Source organism: Chionomys nivalis, chromosome 5 (genome assembly GCF_950005125.1).
Source record: "Chionomys nivalis chromosome 5, mChiNiv1.1, whole genome shotgun sequence".
NCBI classification, from domain to species: Eukaryota; Metazoa; Chordata; class Mammalia; order Rodentia; family Cricetidae; genus Chionomys; species Chionomys nivalis.
The window spans coordinates 26,022,982-26,035,466 of NC_080090.1; the positions used below are offsets into that span (position 1 = coordinate 26,022,982).

The 12,485-nt window shown below is 43.0% G+C and overlaps 1 protein-coding gene across 9 annotated transcripts in view; it reads left to right on the forward strand.

Moving 5' to 3' along the window:
- Window positions 1–12,485, forward strand: part of Cacna1d (calcium voltage-gated channel subunit alpha1 D) — a 300,492-nt gene that overhangs the window by 147,139 nt on the left and 140,868 nt on the right. For all 9 annotated transcript variants that reach the window (XR_009057169.1, XM_057770881.1, XM_057770882.1 and 6 more), the window contains exons 4-5: window positions 1,004–1,143; window positions 10,260–10,402. Coding sequence is in view for 8 of the 9 variants with exons in the window: in XM_057770881.1 (XP_057626864.1) it covers window positions 1,004–1,143; window positions 10,260–10,402 (283 nt within the window). In the remaining variant the exon portion in view is untranslated. The remainder of the gene's footprint in view (window positions 1–1,003; window positions 1,144–10,259; window positions 10,403–12,485) is intronic.

Here is a 12,485-nt window from a genome sequence, read left to right on the forward strand (position 1 = left end):
GGTGTGTGGCAGTGAGATGGGAACAGCTACGGGTACTGAGAAGTGTAATGATCCGTCCTGTCTCTTTAAGAGACAAGCCCCCTCCCCCCTCCCCTCCCACCCCTGTCGATGAGGCAAGCAGATCTTCCTTCCTCATGGCTGCCTGAGTTTCTTCCTTTTCCCTCTTCTTCTGGAAGAGGTAGCTTCTGCCTCTCCCTGCATCTCCTCTTCCCCCTGTTCCTCTTCCTCTACCCCCTCTGCCTCTCTCTCTCTCTCTCTCTCTCTCTCTCTCTCTCTCTCTCTCTCTCATCTCTCCTTCTCCCTTCCCCTCCATGGCTTGTCTCTTAAAGAGACAGGACAGATCCTTACAAGAAGGAGGCAAAGCTGTATCCCGGAGGTTGCTTGAGAGTCCATCAGTGGTTCCAGTCAGGAAGAGGAGGCACGCCAGTCACTAGGCAGTGTCTTCTGTGTCTGAGTTCACTGCCTTTCACCCTGTGGGTGAGAGCAGTAAAATCTAGACTAGAATAGGTACTTGTCCAAGGTCACCTTGCCACACAGTGACAAAACTGGCTTGGATTTGAGGTGTGAGAGGAAACCCCAGGAAGAAATAAGGGTTAATTTTTATTACATCTTTGTTTTTTTCCAGAGGGAATTCTGTTCAAAGTCCTTGTTGGGATGTTTGCTCATCCTTGTGCTTTTCTGGCCCTGATCTGGAAATCTCGGGGGTGGGGTGGGGGACACGTGCTGTGTTGTGCAAATGTGTGCAAATAGAAAACGTGCCCGTTATAGCCTAGGCATCAGGGCAGGTGGCAAAATGCAATAATGCAGCCTGGAATGATAGGGTTTAACACATAGCTGCTCATGAGAAATTCAGGATTAAAATGAAAATGCTTTCTCAGCCCAGGTGCAAGGCAGTGGATTCGGTTCTCATAATAGAATTATCGTCTCTTAGCAGCAGATTCTGATCATTACTTCTCTCTTTCATTCCCCCTTTCACCCTTGGTGCATTTGTTTCTCTTTACAGGAAAAAGTAGAATATGCCTTCCTGATTATTTTTACAGTGGAGACATTTCTGAAGATTATAGCGTATGGATTGTTGCTGCACCCTAACGCTTACGTTAGGAATGGATGGAATTTACTGGATTTTGTTATAGTAATAGTAGGGTAAGTCCCTCTTGCTTTGGGGAAATGTTGGTGAGGACTGGGTGGTAAAGGGTATGCAACCTTCTTGGGGAAGATAATTGTTCTTAGGCCCAGTAATGGCACCAGTCCTGTCTGGAGTTTCTTTGGTTGGCTAGATGTTTTCATGCTGACAGAGCTGCTGTCAATCCCTGGGCAGAGTCAGGTGTGAAGATCCCTCCTGACTGGTGGCATGGATGAGGAAGTCTAATGCTAATGAGGGATGATTCACCTCCCAGGGCCTTGAATCTCCACAAATAGACCCTCCCTGCGGGTGGGTGGAGGCAAGTGAGCACAGCTCCTGAAACTGAGCCCTCCTAGTTAAAAACGGGGGCATCATGTGATAAAGCTTCCTGGCAGCGAGGCCCTTGGCTGTTCAATATCCCTTGAACTAAGCTATTGTGCGTTTATGCTGAATTGTGGAAGAAACAACTCTGGCGTGCCACTTTCCCATCTAAATAACAAAACAAGTGTCTGAATACTGTCACCTGGCTGCCATAAAATAGAAAACTAGGCAATGCAGAGAACCAGGTGTTCTTTCAAACCCTGTTAAGAGGAAGACGCTGGTAGATTTAGTTAAAGGAGAATGTTGGGGAGAAAAATAGAGGTCTGTGTTGTTCTGTTCCTTCCGCACCTGGAAATGTTGCCAGCAGAGGAGACACGAATCAGGTTTCTGCAGCCAGTCCCCACCAAGGAAGACATGGCACAGCCCTGCTCTGGGGCTGCGTTCCCTTGCTGTTCTATGAGTTACTCCTAGTATTATGCTGCTGTCCACCAAGAGTGCTTTTAAAGATGTATTTATTTTTACTTTATATGTATGAGTCTCTCACCTGCATGTATGTCTGTGTACCACATGTATGTCTAGCGCCCACGAGAGCTAGGAGAGGGCCTCGTGTCCCTCAAAGTGGAGTAACAGATGGTGTTGAGCCACTGTGGGGGCACTAGGAATCAAACACAGGTCCTCCGCGAGAGCAAACGCTATTCTTAACTGCTGAGCCCTCTCGCTATTACAAGAGAGCTTTTAAAATCATCCCTCCGCTTTCCTCTCAAGAACTTTACTCAGCTATCTTTCACAGTTGAACAAGCTGAATTATCTCTTGGATTATCTGTTTGCATCATGATTCCTCTGGTTTTTCATTGTAGATGACTTTTTCTACCTCTTTGGAGAGCAGCTTAAGTTTGGAGATGTCCTTTTACACTAGGAAGTGAAGATGGGACCCAAAGCGAGAGCCAATTGGGTGGTTAAACTTATCACCAAGAAAATTAGCTTTTGTAAAACCTCCCATCGTACATTGGCATCTAAGCTGCATTGCAGAGATAATGCGCCTAAAATGAGCAGGTGGCAGACAGGCATGAATGCAAATATCTCCTTTTGCTTGGTACACCTGTCAGGGAATCATAAGGGAGCCTGGGGGGGTCTCTTGGTTCAGTAAGAATTGTATGCCTTTCCTGCCACTGAACTGTTATTCAACTAGAAAATGGAGATGCTAAGCTTTATATCTGTGTTCCCATCCTACGATCACTTTGGCTTTTTATTTATTATTTATTTTTCTGATGGAACAGTTTCCCACAACAGCACTCCATAGGAACAAGGAACCAAGTTTATGATATAAAGCTTCAGGAGCCCCGAGAAACATAAAGCTGGGAGGGAGACAGCTAGTCAGAGAGCACTGGAGAGAGCAAGCTCTGTGCCTGCGCCTTGGGGTCTTATGAAGTTTGGGCTGCATTCCATGAAGTCAAGCAAAGAGGTGGTTAGGGAAAAGAGAAAGACAGGGAGCAGAAACTATAAAATAAGTAATAGCCATAGTTTACCTAAGATTGAAAGATGCTTGTCATCCAAATACCCAGAATAAATTACTGCATTGAACACCCTGGGTTGTCAGTAGACACCCCAGAAGAACCATTAGTAGTGGAGTTAACCTGGATCAAGGGTCGAGTTTGGCAAACTGTGGCCATGGGATCAAATCCTCGTGTATCCAGCCTGCTTTTATAAATAAAGTTTTATTGTAACATAGTTAGCTCATTTGTTGATGTCATTGAGTTGAGGTCTATAAAGCCTTAAAATATTTACTGTCTAGTCCTTTACAGAAAAACTCTGTTACCCCTACTCTAGAATAAAGGCTCCTTGAAGCTTGGATGGCAGTGTTTGAGAAGGAGCCTGAAGGGGAGAGAACTGATAAGCATGTAACTTAATTACCTGAAAAACAAAACAAGGCTTTTCAAAGGACAGATAAAATCTAAATGCTTAGATGCTCATTCTAAGTGTCTCACCTGCAGTCAGGTGATACTAGATATGTCTTCATATAGTGTGACTGCTAACAGACCCAGAAACTACAGACATGATGGTAAGGGACTTTATAAGGGTGTAAAACAGCAACTATGATTGTGTTTATGGACTTAAGGTTATACATGACTATAGTAGAGAAAGATGAACAATAGACTGGGCGGTGGTGGCGCACGCCTTTTATCTCAGCACTCGGGAGGCAGAGGCAGGCGGATCTCTGGGAGTTCGAGGCCATCCTGGTCTACAAGAGCTAGTTCCAGATCAGGCACCAAAAACTTCAGAGAAACCCTGTCTCGAAAAAAAAAATAAAAATAAAAAAAAAAAGATGAACAATAATAGAAAGAAAACATGGAACTTCAAGTTGTGAAAAGTACATCTGAAATGAAAAGTTCCCAAGATTGGCTCACGAGTGTGTTAGGCAATATCAGAGACAAAAACAAAAAAATAAAAAACAGGAAACTTAAAGATATAACAGTAACAATAATAATTAAGGAAAAATGAACACTACCTTACTAACTTGTGAATTATCACATATTCTAACATGTTGTATTTGGAGTCTCAGAAGAAGAGAAATACTGGAGACATTGCTCAACAATTAAGAGCCTTTGCTGCTCTTGCAGAGGACCTGGGTTTGGTTCCCAGAGCTCCACATGCCAGCTCTGTAATCCCAGATCTAGGGGATCCAATGCCCTCTTCTGGTGTCTGTGGAAACCTACATGCATATAGTGCACATAAAATGCATACAGGTACATACACATAATAAATACATCAGTAAATTATTTTTAAAAGGGAGAGAGAAGAAAAAGAAAATCCTTGAGGTAATAATTCTAAATGTTCCAAATATCAGATGAACTCAAATGTTGAAGGTGCTTGGCAAAACTTGATTAAAAACCCACAGAGGAAATGACTACCACTGGTTATTATTCAATCACAATAAAACTCCAAGAAAACACAACAAAAACTCTGTGAAATGTATGGTTTATTGGCATCTCTTCAGTTATGTTAGTTTAAAAGGCACTTAAGTATTTGCTGAGTGTCAGACATGATGTCATATACCTGAAGCCCCAGCTACTACTTAAGAGGCTGAGGCAAGAGAATCACCTGAGCCCAGAAGTTCCAGTCCAATCTGGGCAATATAACAAGATTTCCTCTCAAAAAGAGTAAAACAGGGGCTGCAGAGATGGTACAAGAGCTCATTGCATTGTCTGCTCTTCTAGAGAACTTAGGTTCAATTCCCAGAACCTACATGGCTGTCCCAACCATATATTGTGTGTGTATTTATATACATACACACATACATGTTGTGTACATACATATACAAAATATATCTATATTTATATTCTATATTTATATAAATAGATATAATTTAAAAAGTGAAACAGGAGGCTGGAGAGATGACTCAGCATTCAGGAATATTTGATGCTGAGAAGATGCTGTTTAAAGACAGATCATGAGCAATTCAAGTGTAGATAATAAACCTCGTAGCCTAGATTGACAAACTGCTATCCCTCTACCCCAGGATCTAGAGACAGACATCTCTACTTTAAGTCTGCTTCTCCACATGAGTTAGGCATCTTACTCCCTACTTTTGGCAAATAAGGTTTTATTGTAACCCAACTATGCTGTATGTGTGGCTGTTTGGTCAGCTTGATTCATTATATCGAGATGCTGCAGCCTGCAGATCTTCTGTTGACACTTTCCGTAGATGAGCCACGAGAAACACAGAGCTTGAATTATTAATAGTAAGTCAACAGGGAAGACTAAGTGCAATAGAAGAAAACACAACAGCAAGAAAATTCAATTCAGAAAAAAGTAGAGAAGAAAGAAAAAACTGAAAGCAAATATGGAAGGTTTAACACAGCAGTGACCCAGTTGACACCATGTGTTTATCAGATTACCATATGTAAAAACAAGACAACTGTCTAATGTATATCTTTTACCTCCTTCAATGCAAAGACAAATAATTTGTGAACAAAAGGACAGAAAAGGCATCAAGAGGGTCTATATCAATATCTAACAAAGTAGACTTTAGAAAAAGGTCATTGGGCACACAGAGAGAGATTTCATAATAATGAAAGGTATTTATCAAGATGATAAAAGAATTCTCATTGCTCAAATGTCTGGTAACAGAGCTTTAACATGCCCGAAACAGAACAGTAGCTGTTAGAGCTGAAGAAGGAGTGAAAAGGTGTGGGTCCCATTGTGTACCCCAGTTCTCTGTACTGGAGTGTGGCGAGGACCTGTAGACAGGGAGACATGAACATTACCACTAACCACCTTGACCTTTCAAAGAACTCTCCACCAATAAAAGTAGAATACATACTCTTTTCACATGCATGTGCCATCTTCCCCAAGAGAAGCGCCACAAAATAAATCTCAGCAAATTTAAGACTAAAAAAAGAAACTCGTAGAGAATCAAGCTTTCTGAATGAATATAGCAATGTTTCTGGATTAAAAAGTCACTATAAAAAGCATAGGAACTTCTGAATACTAGCCATGGGTGACTAGAAAACAAAAGTATTAAATGTTCCTATTTACAGTGGCACTGAAATGAAACATTTAGGTATGGATAGCTCACTAAAATGGCAGTCTTTGTGGGAGGAGCCAAAGATGAGCTGAAGAAATTGAGTGTGGTGCCACGCGCACGTGTTAGAGGAGCTGGTAATCTTAGGGCTTCCGTTGCTTTCCCAATCAAGGTATGGAATGAATACTAACCTAAGTACTAGCAGGCTTTGGGGAAATTGGCAAGATTTTTGTAGCATCTGTGTGGAAATTAGACAGACTCTAAACTGGCCAAAGAAATCTTTAAAGGAAAAGATGAAAGCTGATCTTACAGTTTGCTCTAATGTTATTGGAGTCAAGATAGTGCAATATTGATGTGAGGAGTTGACACGAAGATCAATGGAATCAAAGGGGGGCATCTAGAAATAGACATGTGTGTAAGCCATCAATTGATTTTAGAAAAAGATGCCTTAATAAAGCAATGACATGACAAGTCTGTTTCCAGTAAATAGTGCTGGGACAACTCGTTGTCAACGTGAAAGACCAGTCTTACCTCCAACCATGTCGAAAAGCTGCTTCACGTGGACCAGACAGACATATTTAAAGTTATAAAATTCCAAGGAGAAAATACTGCAGAAAACTTCTGTGATTCTCAGGCAGGCAAAGATTTCTAAGGCAAAAATAAAATAAAATAAAATAAAAAATTCTAAGGCATAGGTGCTGATAGTGAACTCCTTAAATCTCTGCACAAGTGGAGAAGGCTGAGGAACTCAATCAAGGACTTCCTCAGCTATGTAGTGAGTCCGAGGCCAGCCTGGGACATATGAGATCCTGTCTCAAAAGACAAACAGGCCAAAAGCAGCACCCATTGAAGAGACAATGAAAAGATTCAACTTTACCAAAGTTTAAAACTTTTCTTCAAAAGCCAGTGTGAAGAAAATAATTTTAAAAAAAGCAGTTCATGGAGGGCAAAAAATGTATATAATGTATACTCACAGAGGGTTAAAATGTATATAATGTATATTCACAGATGGCAAAATGTATGTAATGTATACACACAGAGGGTGAAAATGTATATAATATATATTCACACAGGGTAAAAATGTATCTAATGTATACTCGCAGAGGGTAAGAATGTATATAATGTATACTCACATAGGGTAAAAATGTATATGATGTCTATTCACAGAGAATGAAAATGTATATAATGTATATTCACAGAGGATAAAAATGTATATAATGTATATTCACAGAGGGTAAAAAAGTGTATGCCCAGGACTTGATCAGATGTATACATTTAGCATGTATAAAGGCCTGTTCAAGAAGATACCACACTACATAATAGACAAAATATCTGAATGGATCTTCATTAAAAAATATGTGATTGGCCAGGTAGCCCTTGAATATTGTTAGTAATTAAAGAAATGCTAATTAAAACCACAGTAACAGCACTGTGTTCCTACTGGGACAACTGGGTGTAAAGAGATCAAATGGTAGCCAACACATGGGAACAGTGAAACCACTTAGGAAGATTCCCCCCACTTCCTTCCAGCATTATAAACATTTACCACGTGACCCTATTACTAGCTTTCTGGTATTTATCCAAGGAAATAAAGAAATGTGGCCATAGGAAGACTTTATTCAAAATAGAGGAAAACTGAAAATAGCTTAATACCACAGAACAGATAAATTGATAAAAATCATCATGGTGTGTTTACTTAAATGAATATTTTATTTAACAGTAAAAGAAACTTATAAATGTAATAGCTTGAGTGAATCTTTAAAAATATGATAAGCAAAAAAGTGTGCCATGTGGTTCCTTCATATTTTCCTAAAACGGAGACCACCTCTGTAGGGGATTGGCCCTTCAGTGGGAGCCATGCTCAGGGAGGGGGAAGACTTGAGAGGCCGGAGTCCTCTGTCTTGTCTCTTACATCTTATACGGTTGTCATAACTCAGCTAATTTAGGCCTGAAGCAGGTGCGTTTCTCATGTAAACTAAGCTGTGGTAAAGTTGATTGTAACGATAAAGTAACTTAAGGTACAGCTAGACTCAATGGTATTTCGTTAGTATAAAACTCACAGATTGTTCTTCTGTAAAATAGTAATCCAGTTCCTACCACAATGAAAAAAAAACACAAAGTAAAATTCTTGATAAATTATGATTGGTTGTGACAGGAGCAGGAGAAAAATTATAGAAAAGAAAAGGAGCAATGATGATGTCTTTGAATCAAATTTCCCACATTGCTGCTTCCTCCTCCTTCTGTTCAGGTGCTGGCATGCGTGGCGCTTTGTTGTTGTTGTTGATAGGAGTGGAAGAGAACAGACTGTAGAATCTGAGATCAGGGAGAGCAGAGCTCTGAGATTCTGAAGTTTTCTCATTTTACTGACGGGGAAACTGAGCCCTGAGAAGAGAGCTTCATAGCTCATGCCATCTACAAGTGGCAGCGGGCTTGCCTCGGCCTCTTTTGTATTAGCAGAGACACCTGTTTTCATGAACACTGTTGAAGAATGGGGTGTGATGACTCTAAGGTTCATATTGCAAAACTTCAGTGCATGGGATTAGTCCTCAGTCACCCCTTACGGGGAGCACACTCCTCAGTCACCATGTGGGGAGCATTCCTCAGCCACCCCATGTTGGGGAGCACTCCTCAGCCACCCCGTGCTGGGAGCACTCCTCAGTCACCCTGTGCAGGGAGCAATCTTCAGGCACCCCATCTGAGGAGCACTCCTGAGTCACCCTATTCTGGGAGCACTCCTCAGTCACCTCATGCTTGGGGAACACTTCTCAGCCACCCATGCAGGGAGCACTTCTCAGTCACCCCGTACTGGGGAGGAGGCCTCAGGCACCACCTGCAGAAGTTGTTTTTCTAACCATTTGGGTTGAACATTCCTGCTTTCCACATTTGCAGGGTTTGAAGTTTGCCCTTCTTCCTGTTACTTGTTTTCTCTGAAGCTATGAACTTGGTTTTTGGAAGAGAGATTCTTTTTAGCATTAACCTTGCTGCAGGAGTTTACAGTCATTTTTAAAAGCAAACATGCTAAGAATCCTGTCCCACCTTGATCAGTTTCCCAGCTGCAACTCAAGCTAGCGCCCCATCAGCCTGACTCGTGTCCTCTCCTGGGCCCTTGCTAATCGCTGTTCTGTTATTAAAACGTTTGTCCTGGAGTGACAGAGCTGTGTCCAATCAGGCCAGCAATCAGACCACCCTGTGTTTTATGGACCTAGTGTCTTGGTGACCCAGAGGCCTGTCAAGGAGGGAGCAGGATTTCTCTTTTGGCTGCTAATTAAACTTTAAAAACCTTTTCTTTGTTGCTGGGCCAGTCATTCCCACAATCTGATGGGCAAGAGGTAATGCTGTTTGCAATGAGCAAATTTATATTTACTCTGAAAAAAAAAATGAGCAGCCATTCCAAAGAAAAAATATTTATTTTAAAAAAGTAACTGTCAAACGAGATTGTCCAAAAATAGTGATATCCAGAAAACCTTCTGAGAGTTGGGAAAAAAACTTATCATTGCTGCCAGATGTAATATTACTCACGTTCCAGAAGAGAAAATGGTAGTATATGATGCCTTCCCTTAGATACCTCTTTTAGCCTTTGTGCACCTCCTTGGCATCTATCTGTGGTCCATATTGTTTTGACAAACACCGCAGGGAGGCTGCAGGTGGTGCATGTTAGTGTCTGCGCAGGGAGCAGTGTAACACATTAAGATGTGGGACTTTGAAGTTACCCATCTATTTCCTCCTCCGGACATTTCTTGGGTGCTTTGTATGTGTCAGGAACTGTTTTAGGAACCAAGCCTGAAACAGACAAAATGAACAGATGAAAACACACTGCCCTCATGGAACCTACATCTTATCCTCATCAGCCACAGTCTCTGGATTCAAATGTTAGCCTGCCACTGGCGGCCCGACCATAGGCAGATAGATGATCCTTTCCTGTCAACACGTATGTAAGGGGGTCTTGATAATGCTACAGAAGGCTTTTGTGAGGGCGAGTATGGTAGCAGATGTGAAGTGCCTAGCATACAATTCGGGCTCGCAAGCCCTGACTACCAAGACCTTTGCCATTGTTGCAATGCCCTTTGTTCTCAATGAGCACCTGCTTCTGGTTGCTTTGGTGGCATCCATCAGAGGTCCTTCAGGTAAGCAGAGCAGGCTAGGGTCCCATGGCCAGGTTCTTGCCTTTGTTTAGCTGCCTTTTATTTAGTTAGCCTTTGCCCAGCAATAGCCCTTGTTAAAATAACCTCTAATATCATCCTGTTTTACCTACCTGGATGATAGGCTAACGCTGTTTCTCTCCTCCTCTTTCAGATTGTTTAGTGTCATTTTGGAACAATTAACCAAAGAAACAGAAGGCGGGAACCACTCTAGTGGCAAATCAGGAGGCTTTGATGTCAAAGCCCTCCGTGCCTTCCGAGTGTTAAGACCACTTCGACTTGTATCAGGAGTACCCAGTAAGCACATTTTGCTTCCTACCCCTCAGAAGTACTGCTTCTTCCCTGTTGGGTGGGTCTGAGGATCAGGAGAGTGTGCTCTGAGGTGGGGGCTCAGCAGCAGTGACCCTTCCTTGATGCTGGAGGACTTGCACACCATCACGGTGGCTCTCTGGGACATTCCTGAAAGAGGGACAGGTGGTATTTATTGCCATGTGCTTTTCAGAGTCTTTTCACGAAGAGAGGCTGGGTGGCAATGGGCATCTGACCTCTGGTGTCCTGTGTAGTTCTGCACTCCGATAGTATCCTGGGCATCTGACCTCTGGTGTCCTGTCTAGTTCTGCACTCCAGTAGTATCCTGGGCATCTGACTTCTGCTGTCCTATCTAGTTCTGCACTCCGATAGTATCCTGGGCATATGACCTCTGCTGTCCTATCTAGTTCTGCACTCCGATAGTATCCTGGGCATATGACCTCTGCTGTCCTGTGTAGTTCTGCACTCTGATGGTATCCTGGGCATCTGACCTCTGGTGTCCTGTCTAGTTCTGCACTCCAGTAGTATCCTGGGCATATGACCTCTGCTGTCCTATCTAGTTCTGCACTCCGATAGTATCCTGGGCTTTTCTTCCTTACTCCCAAGTCTGTCACCTAGAAGTATCGGTATTGAAGTTGGGGGTCTCTGAGTGGAAGAAACCGTTGGGGCTGGACTCCTGGAACTCCAGTTGACCCCACTAGCAATGACACCTGTTCCTCTCCGAGAAGAGGGATGAGCGTGGTAGTCTCCATACCTGGGTGGAAAGCACAGCACTACCCGGTGTGATGGTGGCATAAGAACCCAGCAGACCCTGAAGGAAGATCCTAGCAGGAGTGTGAGGCAGACTGGTGCCTTCGTAGACCCTACCACTCAGTCAGGGCCTGGCCCCGCTTGCCTTCTGACTCTGACCTCTGGGCAAGTTGAGGCTAACCTGTGCTGCAGAGGAAAGCTCCCTCCTTAAGAAACCTGCCTAACCTTTGCCTCATCAGCTTCCCGCTTGGTAAGAGTGCATTTTTTGGGGGCCTCGAGAGTGTCGACGCCCTCATACCTGTCCTGGCATCGGTGCTTCTGAGGAGGTGGACCACTCAGCGGGAACCAAGGATACAGGGCTGCTGAATACAGTCGCTTTCCACAGCTCACACCACCATCGGAACACTGGCTCTTCTCCTCCCAGCCTGTCTTCAGGAAGTTTTATTAAACCTTAGGCACTCAGAACGCACCAAACACCTCTGGAAAAAAAAAAAAGCTACATTTCCAAATTTAACATTTAAAATGTAGGAAGTGGTGTTTTAAGTGTACTTATTTTTCCAGATGGTTCATTTATTTTCATTGAAAAAGATCAGTGCAAGTCAAAAACCACAGAACTGCCTGGAAGCAATTGAGAGAAACAGAAATACCTTGGCAGTGGCTGGCACTGTTAAGTGTAACGTGATGAAGTGAAGGGCTCAGCGAGCAAATATGCTCTTTCTGATTTAGTTGTCACAGCTTAATCTAATTTCAAAGTAACCATGACAGCCCTTTTCCCTTAAAGAGCAAATGACAGGACAGCCTGGCTGTGGCGTGTGCTGCGTGCAGACGCCGAACTGTGGCTCGTGTGTACATGAGTGGCCCCTGCCAGGGAAAGCTCTCGGAACTGGCCTGGCTTGGCCTTGGCTCCTTGGCTAAGGAGGTTTCTACAGAAGGGTTAGTGTTCCACAAGCACTACAAAACAGTTTCTGCTCTTCCTTCCTGCAAAGACACAAGACTATGTGAGGTTTGTGGTGGTCTGTGTCTTGCTCTTCCACGGATCACTAGAGAAAATCGAGGCCCAACCTTCAGCCCATATTTTAGCTGACTGTGTCAGGGAACATTTTCCTCAGATCCGAATGGGTTTGGGGAGAGGAATTGGGACTCACAGACCATGTTATTTTCAGCTCTGGACTTGGTGATTTCTTCTCCGCTCCTGAAATCATTGAAGATGCTCAAAAATGCTTAGCTGTCCTTTCAAAGCAAGCATTGCCTTTGCCCTCCTGAAGACTGAGGCTGTTGCACAGAATTTAATTTTTGTGTGCACACAGAAGATAATCATTAA